The 23,478-nt window shown below is 42.7% G+C and overlaps 1 protein-coding gene across 4 annotated transcripts in view; it reads left to right on the top strand.

Annotated features, from left to right (window-relative positions):
- Window positions 1-23,478, top strand: part of Htt (huntingtin) — a 140,813-nt gene that overhangs the window by 97,673 nt on the left and 19,662 nt on the right. For all 4 annotated transcript variants that reach the window (XM_028758313.1, XM_028758315.1, XM_028758314.1 and 1 more), the window contains 13 exons: window positions 2,664-2,871; window positions 6,814-6,955; window positions 8,754-8,933; window positions 9,050-9,226; window positions 9,453-9,529; window positions 10,661-10,799; window positions 11,653-11,775; window positions 14,363-14,576; window positions 15,384-15,529; window positions 16,990-17,167; window positions 18,108-18,203; window positions 20,796-20,983; window positions 22,803-22,929. In XM_028758313.1, the coding sequence (XP_028614146.1) occupies window positions 2,664-2,871; window positions 6,814-6,955; window positions 8,754-8,933; window positions 9,050-9,226; window positions 9,453-9,529; window positions 10,661-10,799; window positions 11,653-11,775; window positions 14,363-14,576; window positions 15,384-15,529; window positions 16,990-17,167; window positions 18,108-18,203; window positions 20,796-20,983; window positions 22,803-22,929 (1,995 nt within the window). The remainder of the gene's footprint in view (window positions 1-2,663; window positions 2,872-6,813; window positions 6,956-8,753; window positions 8,934-9,049; window positions 9,227-9,452; window positions 9,530-10,660; window positions 10,800-11,652; window positions 11,776-14,362; window positions 14,577-15,383; window positions 15,530-16,989; window positions 17,168-18,107; window positions 18,204-20,795; window positions 20,984-22,802; window positions 22,930-23,478) is intronic.

Genomic DNA, 23,478 nt, shown 5'->3' with positions numbered 1-23,478 from the left:
TCCTTCCCAGTGAAATGGCTCACAATCACCTGTAACTCCAGTTCCAGGGACCTGATGCCCTATTCTAGACTCTGCTAGCACCAGATATGCTACTGTACTAGGTTGAGACAAAAAGACAGACACTATTTCATTTATATGAGATACTCAGACTATTCCTAATCTAGAGACAGAAACCAATATGGTAGTTGCCAGTGGCTTAGGAGAGGGATTTAATGACTTTGGAATTTCAGTTTTACAAGATGATGGTGATATTGTATAACATAAATGCATTTAATACAGAACTGTATATTTAAAAATTATCAAGGTGGTATATTTTATTTTATATGTATTTTACTGCAATAAAAATAATTGAAGGCCAGTAGGCCTTAGTAAATACAGGTGTTTGTAACCAACCCTGACAACCTGAGTGAGATCTGTAAGACCCACATGGCAGAAGGAGAGAATTAACTACTTTCAAGTTATTCTCTTTGACCTTCAACTACATGCACCCCCCACACACACACCATCAATAAACAAACGTAAAAATCAGACAAAACCTAAAGATTCGTGCTGGGAATGTAGCTCCATTAGTAGTAATTGCCAAACATGTACAAAACCCTGGTTTTGATCTCTACCTAACCTAAGCATGATGGCACACACCTGTAATCTCAGGACTTGCCTGGTGGAGGCCAGAGAATCAGAAGTTCAAACTCATTCTCAGCTGCATAGAGAGTTTGAGGTAGGACTGACCTACATAAAGACCTGTCTTAAAAAAGAATTTTTTAAAACCTGCTTGTTTAATTGGTCGGGTGTAGGTTAGAGTGTGATATGGTGGCTCATCCTGTAGTCTTCATCGTCTGTTTCCACGTTCCAGCTGTAGTTTCTGTCTTGGCCTTGCTCTCTGGTTGAGTCTTCTCATGTGGTAGAAGAAGGTCCTGTAGCCACCCTGGTCTGAGGCTCTGAAGTATGATGATTGGCCTCCATTAACCCATGTAGGCAGCTACATGTGTATGAGGTGGAGGGGGGTTCATGCGCTTGCCAGGGTGGGCAACTCCTCATAAATCTGTTCTCTCTTTCCACCTTGTTTTGAGGCAGGCTCTTCTGTTTCTGCGATTGCACTGCCAACAAGAGCTTTTCACCAATCCTCTTGTCTCTGACTTCCATCTTGTCATACGAGTTAAATGCCCAGCCCCACATCTGACATTTTACATGGGTTTTGGGGATCAGGCTTGTACAGTAAGTGTTTTTACCACTGAGCCATCTCTCTGGCCCTTAAAGATCTTTTGATTTATGCTTCATTGAGCACTGTAGCAAATTGAAAGTCAAGGAAGTATGCCTGTTTGTGAATAGCAAGTTGGGTTTTTTTTGTTGGTCACTTTAATATGTTCCATTGATTGGTTCAGATCTGATCCCAGAAGGGCTTTCTCTTGCCTTCTTTGGATGGCTGATGTCTATGGTGTGTTCTGCTCACCTGGTGGACTGCCTGCCGTGTGGTTTGGCTGCTTACTCTCCAGTTGCTCTAGCTTCTCTTGCTTCCTTTTTCAGAAATCTCAAGGAGGAAAAAACTCAAGGGCATATTTTTACTGTGTGTTGTGTCAGTGTTGTCCAGCAAAACTTGCAGTGAAATTGGCATGCAAAGTGTCTGCACCAACAGTGATCCTTAGCTGCCGTGTGACTGGGTAGTTAAAATGCAGAGAACATATCTTAGGTACTTTGTGATTTTGTTTAACTTTAACTTAAATGGCTTCGTGTGGTAAGTGGTTCCACTTTTGATTCAGCATGCATACATCCTTCTGGAAGAACCTTCCATGATTAGACATACAGGCTTTGCCCTAGTGTTGATAGGTTATATATAAATGTCTATTTCTTGTTTAGTATGACTCTAGGTGGCAGAACTACTGTTTGGGTATTTGCTTGGTCTCACAATTGGGTTGAAGTAAATCAGCTATGTGTTTATAAAGATATATTTATATCTTGACAATTATCCTGTTTGCTCTCGTAGCCATTTATGTTTCTTTCTGCTGGCTGTGGCTCAATTCTTTGTTTTCCCAACTGCGGCCTGAATCCTTTCCCCTGTGTTGGCTGGCTCTTTCTGGCCACCTGTGTCTAGGTTTCCACGGCAGCTCTTTTGGAGCTCCTAAAGAATGTTGCAATCAGCAGAGGTGCAAAGATAGGCTGGCCTATTAAGTAAGTTTTATCTGTTTCTGCTTAGAAAAGTTAGAGTTTTGGGGCTGGGGAAAAGCCTTAATCAGAGAAGTGCTTGCAGTACAAAGTATGGGGCCTGAGTTTGGATTCCCAGCACCTTTGTAAAAAGCCGGGCACAGCTTCTGTACTCATAGCAGACACCTGGAGATATCAAAATCCATAACACTCCTTGTCAGCCAGTCTAATCAGTGAGTTTCAGCTCCAGGTTCGGTGCGAGAGACCTTGTCTCAAAACATAAGATAGAGAATATTAACCCTACATCAACCTTTAACGCCAACACATATGTACCCAAATACATACATGCATCCATATGCATATATGAGCACATGCACACACACAAAAGTCACAATTTTCTAAGTGCCAAGTGCTGTAAAAGTGTGAAAAAAGACAATAAATAGTGCTTGGTTACCTGGTACTAGACCAGGCTGAACAGTAGGGGCATTCCCCATAATGTTTTTCTTATTTTTGTTTGGTTCTAGGAATGTTCCGGAGAATCACAGCAGCTGCCACTAGACTCTTCACCAGTGATGGCTGTGAAGGCAGCTTCTATACTCTAGATAGCCTGAATGCACGAGTTCGATCCATGGTACCCACACACCCAGCCCTGGTACTGCTCTGGTGTCAGATCCTACTGCTCATCAACCACACTGACCACCGATGGTGGGCAGAGGTGCAGCAGACACCCAAGTAGGTGCACAGCTTCCCAGGGCCAGGCACCAGCCCAGTGTTTAGCCTGAGGCTTAGCTGCATTCTTATTTTCCATTCTTTATAAAGCTTTGTAAAGTTCAGGCTGCATATTAATCTTTCTTTCATGGGTACTGTTTTGTAGGGAAATGTGGTCTGGCTACAGGCATTCAAACTAAACTTTTTCACTGTGATTTTCTTTGACAAGCTCTTTGACACTGTTCCATCTATGCTTGTCAGGCTCTATCCCTCCTGCTACGTCCTATGGCTTTCATTGGTTCTACAGCCAGACATGTTGCAATGTCTTAACTTTGTTATGATTAAATGTGTTCTGGGTATTCTTAGATAATGAAGTAATTATTTAGCAAATTTCGAAACTGATTGGAAGTATTTTATTAATTTATTTTATTATTCAGATAGACTGTTTCTGGTTGTGGGTGGCCCTCTTTTTTGCAAAGAGTTTTTTGGCTTAAACCTCAGTGCCCAGGTACTAACTCACTGACTTACTCAGTCAGATATCTGAGCATGTTTGGAAGTAAGAGCTGTGAGGTCTGATGAGTCAGTCAGTCCTCAGTGTGATTTATGAACCCTTGTGGGGAAAATTTTCTGAAAGAAAAGTATAGGCAAGCTTAGCTCCTCAGCTTGGTGCAGGAAGACCAGGGCCTCCCATCCAGACCAAACTTTTACATCCTCTGTGGGGCATTTATCGCCCATCTGCTACGTGTTCTTTATAATGGCATCTGTAAAAGAAATAGAAGTGCTGCTTTCTGCCCTGACATGTGATCACTTGGGGCGGTACCCACAACATCGTTTGAAATGCTTATAGGATCTCTTAGGCCTGCCACTTTAATGATCGTTAAAAGAGCTAGTGCACAGGAAGCCAGTTACATGGCTCTCCAATCCTTATATGTACATGTAGATCAGCCTTGGAACGGCTTAAAGCATGTCAGTCCAGGAAGCTCAATAGGGGCTAGGAGTTTGCATATACTCCAAGCCCCTGCTGCTGCCAGTGCTGTTGTTCCACAGATGGTCTGAGCACAGAGTGTCTCAGCACTACCAGTGTTCCTTCCTTTCTCTTTCTTTTCTATCTTTTCTGGGTTTCTTTTATAATTTTTATAAAAATGGTTTTTTTTCCTTTTTTTAAAAAATTTTTTCTCAAATCATAATTAATTCACACAGGGGTATAAACACAGAAAGGCAGGATGTGGGGAAGGGAATGACACTGGAGTGTGGGTCTTCAGGGGGAATACAGATATCTTCAGAACTGGGTATCGGCTGGGTGAAGGTTCAGGGGACAAGTCACTATGACTCTCCCTATGACTCGCTTGTCCTTATCTAAGTTGGTATTGTCTGCCAAGGCTACCTATTTACAAGGTCTATGACTACTCAGGCTTATAAATTTTCACAAAAGCTGCCTGTTGACATTAGCTTATAGCCATCTGTTTCAGTGTTTTTCCACTGAGACCCAAGACTTGGTGTTTGTATACATGTATGACAGGCCCTATTGCTGATTTTAGGCCTATGGCTGATTTTAGGCCTTCAGTGGGTAAGCAGGGCTGCCCCTGACATCTCCTCCCTTCTCTAAGTATAGAAGGGCTGTGGCAATTCTAAACTTTCGAAGGCGGGGATAGAGGCCTGACCTCCAGTATTTGAAGGGGACCTTGTAATGGCTCCAGTCCCCCTGTCGTTGTCCAGTGAGGCATGAGGGCCATACCCGTCCCAATGTCTTTTTCCTGGAGAGGGGATACTTTTGACATCAACCCCTATGCAGTCAGGCTTGTCCCTCAGGGAACCCAGATAGATATTTTTATCTTTTATTTATATTCCCTTGCAGTGCTTAGCCTCGAAGCCTAAGCAAGAATTCAGATCGCCTGTCAGAGGGGGTTCTGGGTGGCCCCTCTCTGCTTGGTCTAGGGGCAGAAGTCCCCCCTTTTAGGTTGGGTGGAGATGGGTTTTGGAAACACCCTGTATAAAGTAACAACCTCATCTTGAGTCTCGTGGTCCTCCATAGCTAACTTATGATAATGTATCTGAGTAGGTTTTGCTACCAAATTATTTATCAGTTGTATCACAGAGTTAGTCCGCCTATTTGAGAGCCAGGGACCAGCAGAAAAAAGCAAAAAGAGCCCAAATAATGGTCCCAAGATGGGAGGAAATAGGGTTGACAACCTTGGAGAGGCTGCAAATCAATTCTTGTATCAGCATTCATCTGTCTCTTTCTCTCTCTGATTTTTCTTAGGCTTCACTACCTATTTCATGCTCTCTTTAGCCCTCCTTGTCTTGTCTATGTAAAGGCAACCTTCTTCTTTGAGGGTTGTACACAGTCAAGAGCTGTATACAGTCTTTCCTATTGTACTAGAGTAAATCAAGTCCAATAAGGATCTTTGCGATTTTAGGAGGTCTCTTCAGACGGCGAAATGAGGGATTTCTTCAGATTAGTGATGTCAATCTCTAGCTGTTTAATGTTCTTGTCAGTGGCCCTTCAAAGGTCTGAGTAGTGTAAGTTCGGAGGCCAGCATCTGGATTAGAACTTCTAACCGCAGACATCATGGGTGATTCATTTTTACCTGGGATGCTGCCTGAGTTAAAGCTTCTGAGAGTCCTCTCGGTTTTCTTGGGTTGGGTACGGAGCTGCTGCCTGTGACCTGCTCTATGCTCGGGTCCAGGCCGGAAGTCCAACTATAAAAATGTTTTTAATTGAAATAGAATCACATCACTTCTCCGATTCCAACTACCTGCCAAAGCTTCCCCTATACCCCCTTCTCACATTGATAGCCTTTTCTTCTTTTATTATATTTGTTACATAAGTGTGTGTGTGTGTGTGTGTACACAAGTATATATAAATTCAACTTGCTGTGTCTAATTTTGTTACTTGTATTTATATGGATTCAGGGTTGGCTTCTCTGCATTAGACAACCAATAAGCAGGCTCATCCCTGGGAGAGGCTAATTCTCCTTTCCAAAAGTTACTAGCTTTCTATATTTTTTTGTCTAAGGATGAGAGCTATGAAAATTTCACCTATCCATATTAAAATATCCATGGATGCTGCCTTTATTGTGATCTTGTTTGTGTATCCATTTCTCTCCTAGATTGCTTCACAGTAAACTTTCTGGTATTCTGGCCCTTACAATCTTTCAGCCTCCTCTTTCATAATGTTCCCTGAGCCACAGATGCAGGAACTGTGATGTAGATGTATCCATTGGGCTAGACTCCCCTACATACACTCCATTGATCTCTACATTTTGTCCAGTTTTGGTTTTCCATGATTGTCTCCATTTGCTATAAAGAGACGGTTCTTTGATAAATGTGGTAGCTACAAATTGAAGCTCAGAGCTGGGTATGGTGGATTATATCTTCAGTCTCAGCCTTCAGGAGGCAGAAGCAGGTGGACCTCAGTGAATTCAAGGCCAGCCTGATCTACATACCAAGTTTCAGGCCTGCCAGGGATACACAGTGTGAACTTGTCTCAAACAAACAAACAAACAAAACCTGGCAGCTCTGACCTTAGCAAGGTGGCTTAGTGCGTAAAGGTACTTACTGCTAAGCCTGAGTCTTGAGTTCCAGCCCCAAGACCCACACAGTAGAAAGAGAATCGATTCCCATATGTTGTTGTCTGACATCCACAGGCACACTGGTGCTCAAGCACACAAATAATTTGTTTAAAGGCTGGAATGGACATGCTATTTGGAATTGCAGCTTTAAATAGTGGGTTTTGCCCTTCAGTCAAGCACTACTCATCTGGCTGCTAAACTCTCTTGTGTCCTTTAATGTTTTCTAGGAACAGAAGTCTGAGGTGCATAAACACACACCACCAGTCTGATGTAGCAATATCTGGAATGATTTGTGGGTTTGAGGAGGAAAATCAAGCGTAGCCTTGTTCAGTATTGTGTGTCTTAAATTGCTAATATCCCAGACATTTCCTCATTGCATCTTCACACCTTGTAGGAGACACAGTCTGTCCTGCACGAAGTCACTTAACCCCCAGATGTCTGGTGAAGAGGAGGATTCTGGCTCAGCAGCTCAGCTTGGAATGTGCAATAGAGAAATAGTGCGAAGAGGGGCCCTTATTCTCTTCTGTGATTATGTCGTAAGTGTGGTAAATGCCCATGAGGGCTCTTACGGTAGAGGGTGCCATAGATGCTGCTTGTATGCACCTGCTAGGCAACCAGATTGTTCACTGTGCCACAGATATATCGAAGCTGAGAAAAGGTAGCATTGTTTACTCTCATTTAATTCTGGGCTCATCCTTGTCTAAATTTCTAAGTTGATCTTCAAAAGCTTTCACTCAGACTCCACTGGTTTATCACCTTCCCAGGAACTTGGTGCCTGGCACATAGCTGGGCAATTCTTGTCATACTGTGTAGACCAGGCTGACTTGAAACTCACAGTGGAGACCTGGCTGGTCTCAAACTCCCAGAGATTCCCCCTCATGCCTCCTGATTAAAGATGCTGAGATTAAAAATGTGTGCCACCATTCCCAATAAGCTCTATATGATTTTAACAAAGCTAAGTTTGGAGTAATTTTCTCCAGTTATTTTGTAGGTAAGACATTAAGGGTTCATCATTGGATTTTTTAATTAGAAAATTAGCATCACCTGTTTGATTTATGAAAACAAGTCTTTTATAATTGTATTCGTTTAGATGCCTTTTTTTTCTTTTTAACAAACTTGGTATCTCATATACATTGCTATCATCGAACATAATGGTTTTAAAAGTCTGACACAAAGAAAAAAAGTAGACTTGAGCCAGCTGCGAGCAGAGGCAGTCTTATAGTATTAGCTTTTCTAATGTCCACTGTCTGTCGGTTTTTGAGCCAGGGTACACTGTACAGTGCAGGCTACATGTTGATAATCCTCCCACCTCAGCCTCCTGAGTGCTGGGAATGTATGTGTATGCCACAATGCCCAGCTTAATCATTCTTTGCTTGCTTCCCAATATTGAAATAATTTTTAAATTGTTCCATTTTTGAGAAATGTGATATAGTAGTGTTCTTCACAAAAGCATAAAAAAGAATAATTTTATAATTTGATACTATCAGACGGTTGCAAGTGAAAAATATTATCATTAACCAGTGTCAAGGATTTGATCAGGTTCTAGCTTCTGTCTAGGATTATGAATTAATTCTACATATGGAAAAGCTACATATTTTGTTTGTTTGTTTGGTCAGTTTTTGTTTTTTTCAAGATAGGGTTTCTCTTTGTAGCCTCGGCTGTCTTGGATCTCACTCTGTAGACCTGGAATTTATAGAGATTTGCCTGCCTCTGCCTCCCAAGTGCTGAAATTGCATCACCACCTCCCAGCAGGTTACATGTATTTTTAACTATGGTTGTTATTTATTTTCTTTAAAAAATTTTAAGTGACATTTTCCCATGTATTGGGCAGCTGTGTTTTTTGATTCAATAACTCTATCAAATCTGTCACATTTAGTGTCTGCTTTCTCCACGAAGCATTGCAGACAGAGTAAGTAGAGCAGCCCATGCTAGGCTGCCCTGCAACCTGGTGGCAAGTTCTATTCCAACAGGGGGCTTCTTTTGTTCCCATGCATGCAAACTCCAGGCCAGTCACTAGGAAGGGCTACACCAGACTGCTCACCTTGCTCCTGTGGGCAGCTACCTCTTGACTTGTCCAAGGAGCCAATTCTCTGATGTTGAAGATTTGCTAGTGTCTCTAGGAGGTAAACGTTGCCCTTAGTTCTTGGCTTCCTGTGACCTCTACCACATGTGATCGGAGGTGTGAGGCTCTAAAACTTCGTTTCCTTCTCCTTTCTCTCATTTACTTATGCTTAAACACTTGTCTTCACCAAGGCAAAATTTGTATTTGGAGTGTGTTTTTTCTTGTCGCCTTCTTGTCTACTTGAAATACATCTTTTATTATATCTTTTCTAGTGTCAGAATCTCCATGACTCAGAACACTTAACATGGCTCATTGTGAATCACATTCAAGATCTGATCAGCTTGTCCCATGAGCCTCCGGTACAAGATTTTATTAGTGCCATTCATCGGAATTCTGCAGCTAGTGGTCTTTTTATCCAGGCAATTCAGTCTCGCTGTGAAAATCTTTCAACTGTAAGTCTTTAGCCTGCCAGTTTACTTTCTCCAACTTAAAAAATGGAGTACTGGGATTTTGTCAATACAAGTTACCAGTCTAAGGAATAATACATTTTGTTCCTTCTCAATATTAGCCAACCACTCTGAAGAAAACACTTCAGTGCTTGGAAGGCATCCATCTCAGCCAGTCTGGTGCTGTGCTCACACTATATGTGGACAGACTCCTGGGCACCCCCTTCCGTGCGCTGGCTCGCATGGTCGACACCCTGGCCTGTCGCCGGGTAGAAATGCTTTTGGCTGCAAATTTACAGGTACTGAAAATGATGATTTATATCAAAACTTAGAAAGTCAGTCAAAACATTTGGTCTATTGACCTGGTCTTGATTGGCCACTGTTAAAGAGCATATATGCCATGTTTGTTATTTGTGTGTCTGACCAGTAGCTCTTACTAGATACACTGTGCATAGTAGTTTACCCTTTTTAAGTGGGTGTGAGGCTGTATATCACAGAAACCCTGATGTGTTCTTGTCTGTGTAGAGCAGCATGACCCAGTTGCCAGAGGAGGAACTGAACAGAATCCAGGAACACCTCCAGAACAGTGGGCTTGCACAAAGGTAAGACTGCAGTATGGGGTACTGGCATTTGGGCAACCAGAGTATTAACACATAGATATGTACAGGAACAAATAGGTAGACAAAGGAATTAGTGTACACTAATTCCTTTTATTGCAGCAGTGCCACAGTAGAAAAGGCTGTCTAAATGTCTGATGAAAGTCTCACTCCAGTAGACATGAAGAAATGACACTCAAATTCCTGTTGCACACACGAGGAACTCCTGAACTTTTTGACTGTTGAAAGGATACAAAGTGTGTTTGTTGCCTCTGCACCTGGACCCTTAATGAATGAGAATAAAGCTAGAACCTAATTGCTAGGTTAGAGGGAATAAACATGGGAGCACTACCTGGCTCTTGGCATGTGCACATTATATTTGTGTCCTGTTAAGTGACATCTCTTCATAGCTATTCTGTTGCCTAATTGAAAGTCTTTTAGAAGCCTTTATTAGAAACATTTCCATCTGTAGTGTAAGTGGAGTTCCTTAACTACAAGATAAATTAAGAAAAGCTTTCACCTCTTTTCCATTGCTGATGAGGGTAGGGAACATCAGAGAGGGTGATTCTCTCATAACTTTAATCTTCAGAGGATTTTTTGATGGTGTTTCATAATGGGACAGAGCATAGTCAGGATGATTTTTTTTTTCAATCTGCAGGGTCGCACGATGTTGTCATTTGACATATGAAGTATCACATTGGCTTTGTATAGTAAGAGAGTAAATTGTCATTGTGTTTGACCATAGATGTAGTCATAGACTAAGATGAGGAAGATTATGACATCATAACATAAGTACTTTAGGCCAGATGAAATAATTTTCTGTGAGGTGACCATTCCTAATGGAATGAATTGTGCCCATAGAATAGCTTTGTTAGCTGTTATATAGTGCATTGCCTAATGGAATGTTGAGCATAAGCGAAACTTCTGGAAAATATCAGTGAGGTATAAATTGTGGTAATTTAAAGACCTAAGTGTGTATCATGACTTTAGAATGTTGAAGGGAAAGTCCAAAACATGTTGCATCTTGTTTTAAGAAGCTCCTTCTGCTCATTGGTATTACATGTTTCTAGAACTCATCTGTGCAAAAATTGAGATTTCAAACTAAAGAATTTTTGTTTTGTTTTGTTTGTATTTCAGACACCAAAGGCTCTATTCACTGCTGGACAGATTCCGACTCTCTACCGTGCAGGACTCACTTAGCCCATTGCCCCCAGTCACTTCCCACCCACTGGATGGGGATGGGCACACATCTCTGGAAGCAGTGAGTCCAGACAAAGTAAGTGTCCAGTATGACTAAGTGTGATAACCGGGGACCCTGTGGAGACAATGACAGCTTCTGTCTACAGTGAGAATAATGGTAGCTGTCAGTACACATGGGCCCTCACCCTCAGCTCAAGTCATTAGCCTCCCTGCTTGGGATTAGAGTGCAGTATGGAGGCCATGAGATCCTAATAAGAACAGGAGTGCTGATGTGAGACTGCTGTGGAGGAGTGTGGGCTCAAGTCAGGTAGCTAGTCAGCAAGGCAGGAAAAGTGGGTTGTGGCCCAGGGCCTATGACTGCCGACATTGCTCAGCACATGCTGACAAACTTGGTGTGCCTCCCCCTCAGAACCTTCTACCTTCTATAAATTGATACACCTACTATCACCAGGTATAGTGTATTGTCATCTGTATCCTTCCTCATTCACACTTGAGACTGTTAGGGCCTTTGCGTTATAGGCAAGGAGATGAGATTTTAGAAGCATGTGGCCCATGATAGAAAACACACATTTACCCCAGGCTCACTCTCCAGCTCTGTGTGAGGCATTTCTTTGGCTTTGGCTGCTGGGAAAGATGAGGGAGGCAGACAGTCCAGTAGAATATAGATGGTGCATCATCTTAGGTGTGGGTAGAGCAAAAGATGCGAACACTGAGAACTTGGCTGAGTTTGCAAGGACTGCTGGAAGTTCCACAGGTGGAAAAGAAGAGGGCATCCAGGCACAGAACAGCAGAGAGAAGACTAGCTGTCTAGAGAGTATAAGCCCAGGGTGTGTCTTATGTCTGTACAGCCAGCCATTGGTGCTACCACCTCAGCCAGAGGAGAAGCCAAAGTACTTACCCAGTCCCATTTACTTTCCTTTCCTTCTCAGGACTGGTACCTCCAGCTTGTCAGATCCCAGTGTTGGACCAGATCAGATTCTGCACTGCTGGAAGGTGCAGAGCTGGTGAATCGTATTCCTGCTGAAGATATGAATGACTTCATGATGAGCTCGGTAGGCAACAATCCATTGAGACCAGGGAGTCCTCAGCTCTGCTTGTCAGAAAGAGTTATATTTGTGTCTTAGGGTTTCTGTTGCTGTGATGAAACACCATGACCAAAAAGCAAGTTGGGGAAGAAAGAGCTTATTTGGCTTAACACCATCATTGAAGGAAGTCAGAATAGGAACTTAACAGGGCCAGAACCTAGAGGCAGGAGCTAATGCAGAGGCTATAGAGGGGTACTGCTTACTGGCTTGTTCTTTCTCCATGGTTGGTCAGCCTACTTTCTTGTAGAATCGAGGACCACCAGCCCAGGGATGGCACCACCAGGGATGGCATGGCTGGGTCCTCTGCCGTCAATCACTAATTAAGAAAATGCCCACAGGCTTTTGGTGGCATTTTCTTATCTGAGGTTTCCTCCTCTTAGATGATTTTAGCTTGTGCCAAGTTGATAGAACTAGCCAGCACAATTTGTCTCATCTTTGTGTGATTAGTATATGGGAAACCTGAGTCCAGGCAAGGTACATCATTAGGCAAAGCACATGGGAGGCTCTAACAAAAAATGGTTTGTGAAAGCTATAATCCAGAGTAGCCAACACATGAGATGTAAATAGGATGCTGTTTCAAACAAACTAGAATCCTAAAAGAAGAAAGTTGTTTTAACTTGATCTTTCATGCATTTAAAGAAAACGGGTGGCCATAGGCTATAGTCAGTTGATCATTCCTGACGACAAGAAAGTATTGTGTGTTCATTCTCTTCTGGAAATTGATCTCTAGTAGCGCCCTGTATTAATTACTTTTCTTGATGCTGTGATAAAACACTGACAAAAAGCAGTTTAGAGGAGGGAGGGTTTGTTTTGGCTTACAGTTCAAGGGTACAGCCCTTCATGGAAGGGAAAGCATCACAGTAAGCTTGAGCTTATGTGGTCATACTGTGCCTATAATCAGAAAGCACAGAGAAATGATTGCCAGTGCTGAGCTTGCTTTGTCCTTTGTGCTCAGTCCAGGATCCCTGCCCACAATTCAAGTGGGTCTTTCTATATCAAGATAGGCACACCAAAAGCCTTATTTCCTAAGTAATTCTAGATCTTGCTAAGTTGACATCAGAATTAACCATTGCACCCATCATGTAGTGAAGCAGCTTGTCCCTGTAGATAAAGAGACATTCTCTCATGTAGTGAGGTGCCTCATCCTCTCTAGATATAGAGGAATTCTCTCATGTAGTCAGATGCCCTGTACCATCTAGATATAGAGGAATTCTCCTCCGCTTACCCCTCAAATACCAAAAAGCATACTTCAGAGCTGGTCCAGGCCTTCAAAGCATTCACTTCCCTGCCCTTGTCTCTTTTGCCAACTATCCTTAGGCCACTACCTTAGTGGGGTTCTTTGTTGCCCAGTGAAGACAAGGACCTCGTTGCCCCTTGATACATGCCAAATAGGTATGGAGAAGCAGGAACTGAGTAGGTTAATAGGAGTGTGTGTGTGTTGTGGGGAGAGGAGGATTCGTATACAGGAAGATATCTAAAGTACAGGATCAAGTTTGTTATATTTTCCAAGCCTTTAAGTGGGCTAGTAACAGCTTGCAAGTTCCAGCCATGATCATAGAAATGTTTGATTGGGGGGGGGGTACTAATGATGAAATACAGTGTTTAACATGAAAGCTTATGTTCTACTTGAAAAAATTGTCATTCTCTCTCTGAATCCTTAAATGGCTTTAAAAAATTTGACAAAACATAATAAAAACTGTCATATGAGGCCAGGCATGGTGATGCATACCTTAATTCTAACACTTGGGATCTATCTCTGTTTGTGGCCTGTCTGGTTGACTTAGTAAGTTCCAGGCCAATTAAAAGTTGTTGGCATGTGAAATGTTGATTTTCCAAGCAGATTTTTGTCTAATATAAGACCATCTTCTCTTGTTCCAGATGCTTTGTGTGCCTTCTCAGGCTGGAGCATTGCTTGGCATTTCACTAGTTTCTTAGATGGCATATTAAACTTGGTGCGCTGCTTACATCAATTAAGCTTTGTCATCCTAGAATTATTTCAAAGGAATATAAGATCATAAAAATGAAAAATATTACTTTAAAATTCAAATATGACAGAGACCAGAGATATTTATTAAGCATGTTAAATGGAATTGTTGATATATTTATCTATGTGTATAACATAGGATATACTTTTTAAAATAGAGAATTAAACTTATTTTTATCTGTCTTTTAACTTTATTTATAGTCTAATTAAGATCTTTTCTACAGTGTATTTCCCCACTTTTATTATTGTACATTACTTGAGACAAACTACTTCATAAGAGAAAAAGATTTATTTTGATACATACAATGTTCTGCACATACAATGTCCAAGGGCTCATCTGGTGATGACTTTACTATCAGAGTTCCAGTGTAGTGCAGAGAATCTCCCATGGCAAAAAATAAGGAGCTTGAATGTCTATGTCTCTAGAATAGTCTCAGAAGCATTCCTTACAGGTCTTTGATCTGGATTATCTCAGAAACAAATGCTTGTTGCATTAACTGTGTGTTCCACCCTGAAGGAAAGCTTACTGTCTTTGCTGCTGTTTGTCTTGAATGTAATCTTCTGACCCAGGAGTTCAACATAAGCCTTTTGGCTCCCTGTTTAAGCCTTGGCATGAGCGAGATTGCTAATGGCCAAAAGAGTCCCCTTTTTGAAGCAGCCCGTGGGGTGACTCTGGACCGAGTGACCAGTGTTGTTCAGCAGCTTCCTGCTGTCCATCAAGTCTTCCAGCCTTTCCTGCCTGCAGAGCCCACAGCCTACTGGAGCAAGTTGAATGATCTGCTTGGTAATTTAAATACAGTTCCCTTAGATGCTTATCTGTCTGTCTGTCTCTGTCACTCTGTCTCTCTTTATGGAGTGATAGGAATGGCAGTTACAGGTGTACGCAGCTAGGTCTTATATGAATGCAAACTTCTATGATTCCAAACTCAAGTCCTCACACTTGTACAGGCAGCACTTCTCCACCAGCCCATCCTCTCAGCCTCTCAAGTTATCTTAGTGGTTCAATTATTTTATTTTATGTGTATAGGAGTTTTATCTGCATGTATGCCTTCACCACACGTGTGCAGTGCCCATGGATCCAGAAGATGATATCAAATCCCATAGGACTATATTTATAGGTGGCTGTGAACACACTATGTGGCAGCTGGAGATTTAACTTAGGTCCTCTAGAAGAGCAGCCCATGCTCTCAACTGCTGAGCTATCTCTCTAGCCCTAAGTTGTCACAATTTTTAAAAGTATTACAGATTCACCACAGTGCTTTTCCTCAAGCAGACATACAGTCAGGGCTGTTGATCTAAAACACTGGAAAGGCTGACAAAGATATCTGAGAAACTGCTCCAAATCCTTAGCTCTAAACATCTTTCTTTGTTGTTTGACCTGGACATAGAAAGTCAGGTTCTAAGCCCTTCGGAACAGTGGGTTAGACGCAGGGCTAACCAGGTCCAAATTTTATGTAACACATATGAGTGAGCATGTACAGATGTGCTCTCTTGGTCTTGGCAACCTCAAATTCACATAGTTGTGTGAAGGCTTCTGAAGGAAGGGGCTGTGCTCACAGTCAAAGTCTCTCATTTCATTCTCATGTTTCAGGTGATACCACATCATACCAGTCTCTGATGATACTCGCCCGCGCCCTGGCACAGTACCTGGTGGTGCTCTCCAAAGTGCCTGCTCATTTGCACCTTCCTTCTGAGAAGGAGGGAGACACAGTGAAGTTTGTGGTAATGACACTTGAGGTAAGAACAGCTCTGAAGTGATGTGTCTCTGTGAGGACAAGATATGTGAGTAGCACTAAGATGAAAGTCCTTGAAAACCAACAATATGGAGTATGATAGCACACATGTTAAGCACAGCTACTTAGGCGGCAGAGGCAGGAGAATTGTGGGTTCTTGGTCTGTAAGGATGTGCCTGAGTATATAGCTAGATTCTGTTTGAATAAACAGGCAAGATGAGAGTGCCTGTTGGCAAAGTCTGATTCACCTGATGGTACTGAGTGCCTTTTACCCACACCACTGGGAAGCAAGGAGGTCTGTAAGACATCCTTTTATCCCAACACTACAAACCTAATGTGGATCCTAAATAAAATCTAGACAGCATTACGTTTTAAATTGGGCAGTGAAGCTGGACATTTCACCCAGGAACACTTGGCCCCTGAAAATATATCTATACATGCACTATAGTTTTGTTACCTTGCCATATACATGCTGGGAAAGAGTTTCACCTATGCCAGAGTTGTGCTGCCAATCCTGAACAAGGGTTGACACCTTTCATTAAGAGAAGAAAGTGAGTATCCTAAGGATGTATGGGGCATAGGCACCAGGTGAACCAGGCTAAGTTAGGTAGACTTTGAGCTTGTCTTAGCCTAGTGGGGAAGACAGGAAAGCAAATGTATATGTAAAGTACTGGATGGCAACTCCCAGTCGTACTCTGAGCTGCACAGGCCATGTCATGACACTTGTTTCTGTGGGGTGAACTCCTCCTTCCCATTTCACACATGGGGAAAGAAGTTGAGAGAGGTTCAGGGACTTGCTAGAAGTCACTAGTCATAAATCATAACCCCAAACTCAGTTTTGTGGGTGAGATATAAAACAAAACAGATCCTATTTCTTTAAAAAAACAAACAAACAAAAACAAAAAACAAAACAAAAAACTCTCGGATGTTACAGGAGCCCTTGAGAAAAGTCCCTGGCTGGAGGCTGTGTATGTGGCTCAGATCAAGATTCTATGGGCCCCCATTTTTCTAAAAGAAAAAGACACCTAGGGTGGTTGGACATTCTGGCAGAGAGAAAGCTGGAACTTTGGGGTATAGGTGGATCAGGACAGAATGTTAAGAAAGCTAGGAGTGGCCGGGCGGTGGTGGCGCACACCTTTAATCCCAGCACTTGGGAGGCAGAGGCAGGCAGATTTCTGAGTTCATGGCCAGCCTGGTCTACAGGGTGAGTTCCAGGACAGCCAGGGCTATACAGAGAAACCCTATCTCAAACCTCCTCCTTTCCCCCCCCAAAAAAAGAAAGCTAGGAATGATAGATAACCTAGAAATGTGGGTCAGGGGCCATTCTTCCTCAAGGAGGTTGTCTGGTCTCCTGCCTTCTCCTTCTGTCCATGGTCTTCTGTAGCTTTTATTGGCACTGCTTCCCTAGAAGTCCCTGAGATATGGAGTCCTGGGTGAGCATTCTAACACAGTGTTTCCCTTTAGGCCCTGTCATGGCATTTGATCCATGAGCAGATCCCACTGAGTCTGGACCTCCAAGCCGGGCTAGACTGCTGCTGCCTGGCACTACAGGTGCCTGGCCTCTGGGCGGTGCTGTCCTCCCCAGAATATGTGACTCATGCCTGCTCCCTGATCCACTGTGTGCGATTCATCCTGGAAGCCAGTAAGTCTTTGTCTATGAATGACTTTCTTGTCTTCATGCAGCTCAGTATTTCTTCTTCCTGTCTTGTATTTCCCAAGAACCAAGTTAGGACTTGGGGTAGGATGGATAGATTGTAGGTGCTGCCTTCAGAAGGCCCGTTTGTCCTCCCTCAGTCCTTGACATTATACTAGAACTTAACTTGAATTTGCTTTTCTAGTTATTTTGTTTAGAGTTTGGAGTTCTAGCTCTTAAAAAATACTTTTAAGTTTTATCCCTTTGATCTTTAGCCTTAGTTGACTATTTGATGTTCTTAGTCTTAGATGATTATAAGATTAATAAGATTACATTCAATAGATGACTTCTGTTAGAGCTGAAGTGTGTGCTTGCATACTTCATTGTAATGCTAATATGTTGTAAAATAAAAGGGATTCATTCTTTTCAAGGAACAGTGTCCTCAACAAGGGTCATTAGCTAAAAATTTTTAAAAATTGGACATTATAGTTTACATGTTAGAGAATGTTTTGAAGTTTTATGTTTTCAAATTAAACATTATAGAGTGGTGTTTTGATCTTTCATTGTTTAAATTGTTTTCATCTGTGCATTGTAGTCAACTTGGAAACAAAGATCTAGGGATTAATTTTTAAAAGCTAAGCTTCTTTGTCAGAGTGAGGCTTTTAGCAGTATTGAGTTGTGAGTAGTCTGATAAAAACTCTCAGGGTGATGGCAGACTGTACATTTAGAAGCCTGAGTGTGGAAGCACACGTCTTTGTGTGTTCATGACTAGCCAAGCACTGATGCCTGCATCTGCTGTTATCCAGTGTTTTTCAGCTTTACGGAAATTGCTTCTAGAAATCTAGCCCTCAGTTGGTATAGCTGTCGTCGTATGTTTCTATGAGGCTGCACAGGTATAAAGACTTAAGTACAAAGAAGGGTTAAAGTGTATGTTCTGCTGTAATTTCAGTTGCAGTACAACCAGGAGACCAGCTTCTTGGTCCTGAAAGCAGGTCACATACTCCAAGAACTGTCAGAAAGGAGGAAGTAGACTCAAATATACAAAGTAAGTCTTAAGGACCATTTTTTCCCCTTCTATGTTCTCTGGAGCCTTCAAATTCATTGACAAAAGAAACTCATGAAGTAGATTCTGGGAAACATTTCTCTTGCTGTCTTCTAGGGTTTATTCAGATGTTAAGGGGCAGGAGGGTTTTTTGAGGAGAGTTTTGTACATATATGTAATATATATATATACATGGTTGCATATACATTCCTGGTTTTGTGAGCCCTGTTTTTCTGGTGAAAACCCCCTCTCCCCAGTCAGTTGGTCTGACTCATCCTACACCCTTCCTCACAACCTGGATTTGCACTGGGAAATGCTGCCCCCAGCCCCCATCTTAGCCTTAGCACTTAGCACATGACTGCTACTTTAGGGTGAATATGTTTTCCTTGTCTGTGCTCTCAAGGTTACTGCTTGGTCTGTTGTAAGTGACTGGCAAGTATGTATTAAATTCTGAATGAGTTACTCAAAATTTTAAGGAATTTAAAGTTAGTGCAAATGACATATGATATGCTGTAACCTTGGTGACTATTTCAGACATCTCTTTAGTGAAATTTATTGACTTGTTTGCTTTGCCACAGGGTCTTCCTCTGTAGCCCAGGCTGGCAATGAATTCATGACTCTCATGCCTCAACCTCCTAAGTAGTAGATGCTGTCATTACTTTGAACAAAAATAATACTGAAATCACCATCTAAACTCAGGAACATACAATGTCTTTTTCTGATCTTCTTTATAAGTCTAGGGTAGCTGTTGTCTTAGTTAGGTTTCCATTGCTGTGAAGAGACACCATGACCAAAGACAACATTTAATTGGGGCTGGCTTATAGGTTCAGAGGTTCAGTCTGTTATCATCATGACAGGAAGCATGGCAGTGTGCCAGCATACATGGTGCTGGGGGAACTGAGAGTTCTGTGTCTTGATCCAACTACAACCAGGAGAGACTATCTCATGGGCAGCTAGGAGGAGGGTCTCAAAGCCCACCCCGACAGTAACACACTTCCTCCAACAAGGCCACACCTCCTAATAGTGCTACTCCTGGGCCAAGCATATTTAAACCACTACAGCTGTCTTACTGTGACAGCTGTGGCAAGACAAAGGACATTTTGGCCAACTGAGTCCTTGACTCCTAACCTCCAGGCTTCTAGAATCTTTTGAGTTCCTTGCTCTCAGAGCCTCAAATACTATAGCTACAGCACTTCTTCCACAGGAGGGAAGGCAGGTAACATTGAACGTTATCTTTCCTGGGATCACCAGGAGCCTCAGCCCTGCTCTATTTCTCCAGAAACATGCCTCTGTAATCATAAGTATTAAACTGTCTAGTCACTACCCAGTATTATGACACAGGCCTGTAATTGCAACACTAAGGAGGCCCAAGTAGGAGGATCATGACTTCGAGTCCACTCTGAGCTATATAATGAGAGAAACTATTTTAAAAGTCAGGGCTTCTGTAGTCTTTCAGTTCCTGTCCCAAGACTTTATAGTTACACAGAGGCCCATGAGCAGCACCATTTTAGTACAGCCTGGGCTCTCACTTGGTTTCTGACTGGAGCCCCTTCAGTTTCTAGAGTTCACTTCACCTCACAGTTTGGTCTTTTCCTGAGCAGCAACTCAGGTTATTCTGAGCTTCTGTTGTAAGGATAGGATGCAGGTAAGGAAATCAGGCCATGGGAAGCACTGGAATAAATGCCCACCATCTTGAGAATGGGTATGTGGGCCCAGTGGCAGGAGATGACTTAATTCAGGCAGATGTAATTTTGCTTATCCTCTGTGACTTGAAGTCAGTTAATGAAGTTGTGGTAAGAAGAAGCAACTCACATTTTATTTTTTAAATTTTTAAGTCATGTCCATAAGTTAGTACTTTTTTTTTAAAATTTATATGTGAGAGTGTTTGCCTGCCTGTATGTCTGTACTAAATGCATGCAGTGCCCAAGGAGTCCAGAAGAAAGTCCATGGGAATGGAGTTATAGATTGTTATGTACTTCCATGTAGGTGCTTGGAATTGAGCCCAGGTCCTCTGAAAGAGCAGACAGTGCTCTTAACCACTGAGCCGTCTCTCTTTTACGTCATTTTTATGCCATTTCTTTTAGCTTGGGGCTAGATTCCTTAAGCTCAATAAGGAGCCTTTTTCTGTACCAGGAAGTGCCTAAATTGTTGAATCTCATAGACAAGGGTAACTCTCTGTTTATTTAAACTCATCAACTAAACAAGTGGTTCTTAAATTCTGTGCTGTATAAGACTCGGTGAGTATGAACAGTCCCTGCTCCCAAGACTCTGAAGGGCAGACTGATGGTTCCCATCTCAAGATTGTGTCAGGGCAGATTGGTGGTTCTCATGCTTTCTTTGTTACTCCACTGCTAGAAGTCTCGTGTAAGGCTGAAACTCAAGTTCAAAACCATTGCTGTATTTCCCAGTAGAAATGGAAAGAATTTCAGGGTTTGGATCCATACTAAGGAAGTAAACCCTGAGGCCTTAAGTGAGCAGCCCAAAATCTGAGTAAACTGAACAGGGCTCATAGGTTGGTATTCTCTATGGGCATACAGAGGAAGGGCGTCAGTGTGTTCTGACAGACTGCTCTCTTGATCCCCATTGCCTGTGTAGACCTCAGTCACATCACTTCGGCCTGTGAGATGGTGGCAGATATGGTGGAATCCCTGCAGTCAGTGCTAGCCTTGGGCCACAAGAGGAACAGCACCTTGCCTTCATTTCTCACAGCTGTACTGAAGAACATTGTTATCAGTCTGGCCCGCCTCCCCCTAGTTAACAGCTATACTCGAGTGCCTCCTCTGGTAAGTTGGATCTTGCTCAATTTGATATGTAACTAGGCCTCACACTTGGGATCCTTCTCTCTACCTCCCAGAGCTAGAATTACATGCTCAGCTTATCCAATAGTCTTCATTATTGTGACACTCCCTGTGGTAGTTCCAGCGTTTTCATATGGTTGTGACACCTTCATTGTCCCCCAGGCATTCTGTGTAGTGGCTATACTGCATTTCAAACAATTGTCTGAAGTACTAAAGTTCATCTCCACTGATAATTCATGTTGGATGTGATTCTGAAGTGATTAAACTAATTAATAGTAAGCCAGAAATTACACTCTTCAATTAGTTTTTTTCAAAAGTGTCACCTCTGAAGAGATTCATACAAAGCTGGGCATAGTGGTACATGCAGAGGCATACAGATCTCTGAGTTCTAGGACAGCCAGAGCTACATAGTGAGACTCTGCCTCAGAGAGAGAGAGAAAGATTCATTCATACATTTAGGGACAACCACTATTGTGGGTCTTTTCTTGAAATTTTCTTCACAAATCAGCTTAAAATAGGTTAGTTCTTGGTTTTTGTTCTAGTTCACAGTGAGAGCTTAGCTTGGGAAAAGGGTTAACAGCAGCTGACCTCAGTCTGCTGAAATAGCATACCAGACGTAGCCTTTCCTACAAAAATCTTCATCAAAAAACCAAAGCTACCCCGCAGCTGACTTGAACCATAGCACAGAGCCAGGCCAGGCCCAAGGAAGGGTGCATCGATAGAGCATGTGCCTGATGCTGGGTCATAGCTTCAGCATGTGTGTGCTTGCATGTAAGATCCTGGAAAAGTTCACATCTAGAACATGACGTTCATTGGACCTTAGAGTTGCAGGGGCCCATTCTGAGTGCTGTGGCCCAACTGTGCTAGAAGTGCTTATAGAACAGAGAGGTGTGGACATTGGGAAGAGAGCAGTAGAAAGCCAAGAGCTCATCTAACATTGCTGCCTGAGGCTCAGCCCTGGGCAGCACCATTCTTTGTAAAGACTGTACAAGAAGCTAGTACAGGGGTCATGGAAGGCTCTTGAGGAATCTGCCTACAGAGGCCGTGTGCTGTAGGTAAATCTTCATCAAGAGCTCTTAACCGCTCCCTTGAGTGCCCTGGGCAGGAAAGCAGCTGTAGCAAACACTGCAGGACCTCCCCTGGGAATGCCCCAGAGACTTCTGTGGGTAGTATAAGAGATTTATAGAAGGTTTTCCCATAGTAAAAAGGACTTGGTTGGGTTGTAGAAATCTGGGGAGGTTCCCTTAGATCCACATTGCTTTACTGAGGCACATAGCTGAACTGGCTAGATGGTCCTGCTACTGGAACAGTGTAGGGTGTACCTCAGGGCTCCCTTTTGTGCATGGTGCTTATCCATATATCAAATGGCAAAACTCAGCCTCTCAGTGGTGATAGAAATGAACAGTGGGGTTGGCCTTGTGCCTGCTTGACAGTGCATATTTATACATGAGACTGAATTTTATTAGTGTTTGCCTTTTTTCTAATACACTTGATGTTTGTGGGCACCAGCATTTCCTACAAGGAATATGGCTTGTGTACAGACAGCCAGAAGGGTGTAACAAGAAGGTGATGGACTGGCCATGGGAAGGCAGGGCAGAGTGGTGGGAGTCAAGCTTGGCATTGAAGGTTCTAGGCAAAAGGGTGGGAACCTCTCGTGGAAAGGCTCAGGCTCTGGAAAAGTCTGAGTAGTAAAGGTCAGGGAGCTGGCTCATCAGGGAGGCCAGCTAAGAGAAAAGGGGAGGTGTGAGTCTCTTGTTTTCCTTATGGCATCTCTATCCGTCTGGTATTCTTTTCATCTTCTCAGGTATGGAAACTTGGATGGTCACCCAAGCCTGGAGGGGATTTTGGCACAGTGTTTCCTGAGATCCCTGTAGAGTTCCTCCAGGAGAAGGAGATCCTCAAGGAGTTCATCTATCGCATCAACACCCTAGGTATCCCACAGTCCTCTTCAGTCCCCATATGCCACCTTAGAGACCCGAAGCTTTAGGGTAGGGCCATTGCACTTGGCAACTGAAAAGATTCTGGGGTGATGATGATGCAAACCTTCTTTATATATTTTATAGTACATATAGAATTATGGTGCAAAGTAGACCTAGGTGCAGATGGATGAGTGTAGTGTGGAGGGTTGCATGCCAGGCTTCTTTGAACAAAGGGAAATGCATGTGTAACTGTCACAGGAAGCCAATTCTATCTTCACATTATACATTCAAACTAAACCATGCATGTGCACTGGGAATGTAGCTCACTGTAGTGCTTGTCTAGCACCAAGGAAGCCCAAACTTCAGTTTCCAGCACTACAGCAACAGACTACATAGTAGAAGTGATGTCCTCGTATCTTCCTGTTTACCACTTTGACCTTATGTTCTCACTTGGGTCATTTTTCTTATATAAAGAATGAGCAGCTTGGGAAAACATGGCAAGCCTGGTATCACAGGGGCAGAGTGATAGAATGAGGGAAGGTAGATTTGGCCATACAGCTC

The sequence above is a fragment of the Grammomys surdaster genome, unplaced genomic scaffold (assembly GCF_004785775.1).
Source record: "Grammomys surdaster isolate TR1022 unplaced genomic scaffold, NIH_TR_1.0 126187, whole genome shotgun sequence".
Classification (NCBI taxonomy): Eukaryota; Metazoa; Chordata; class Mammalia; order Rodentia; family Muridae; genus Grammomys; species Grammomys surdaster.
This window is presented reverse-complemented; position numbering and strand designations above follow the sequence as displayed.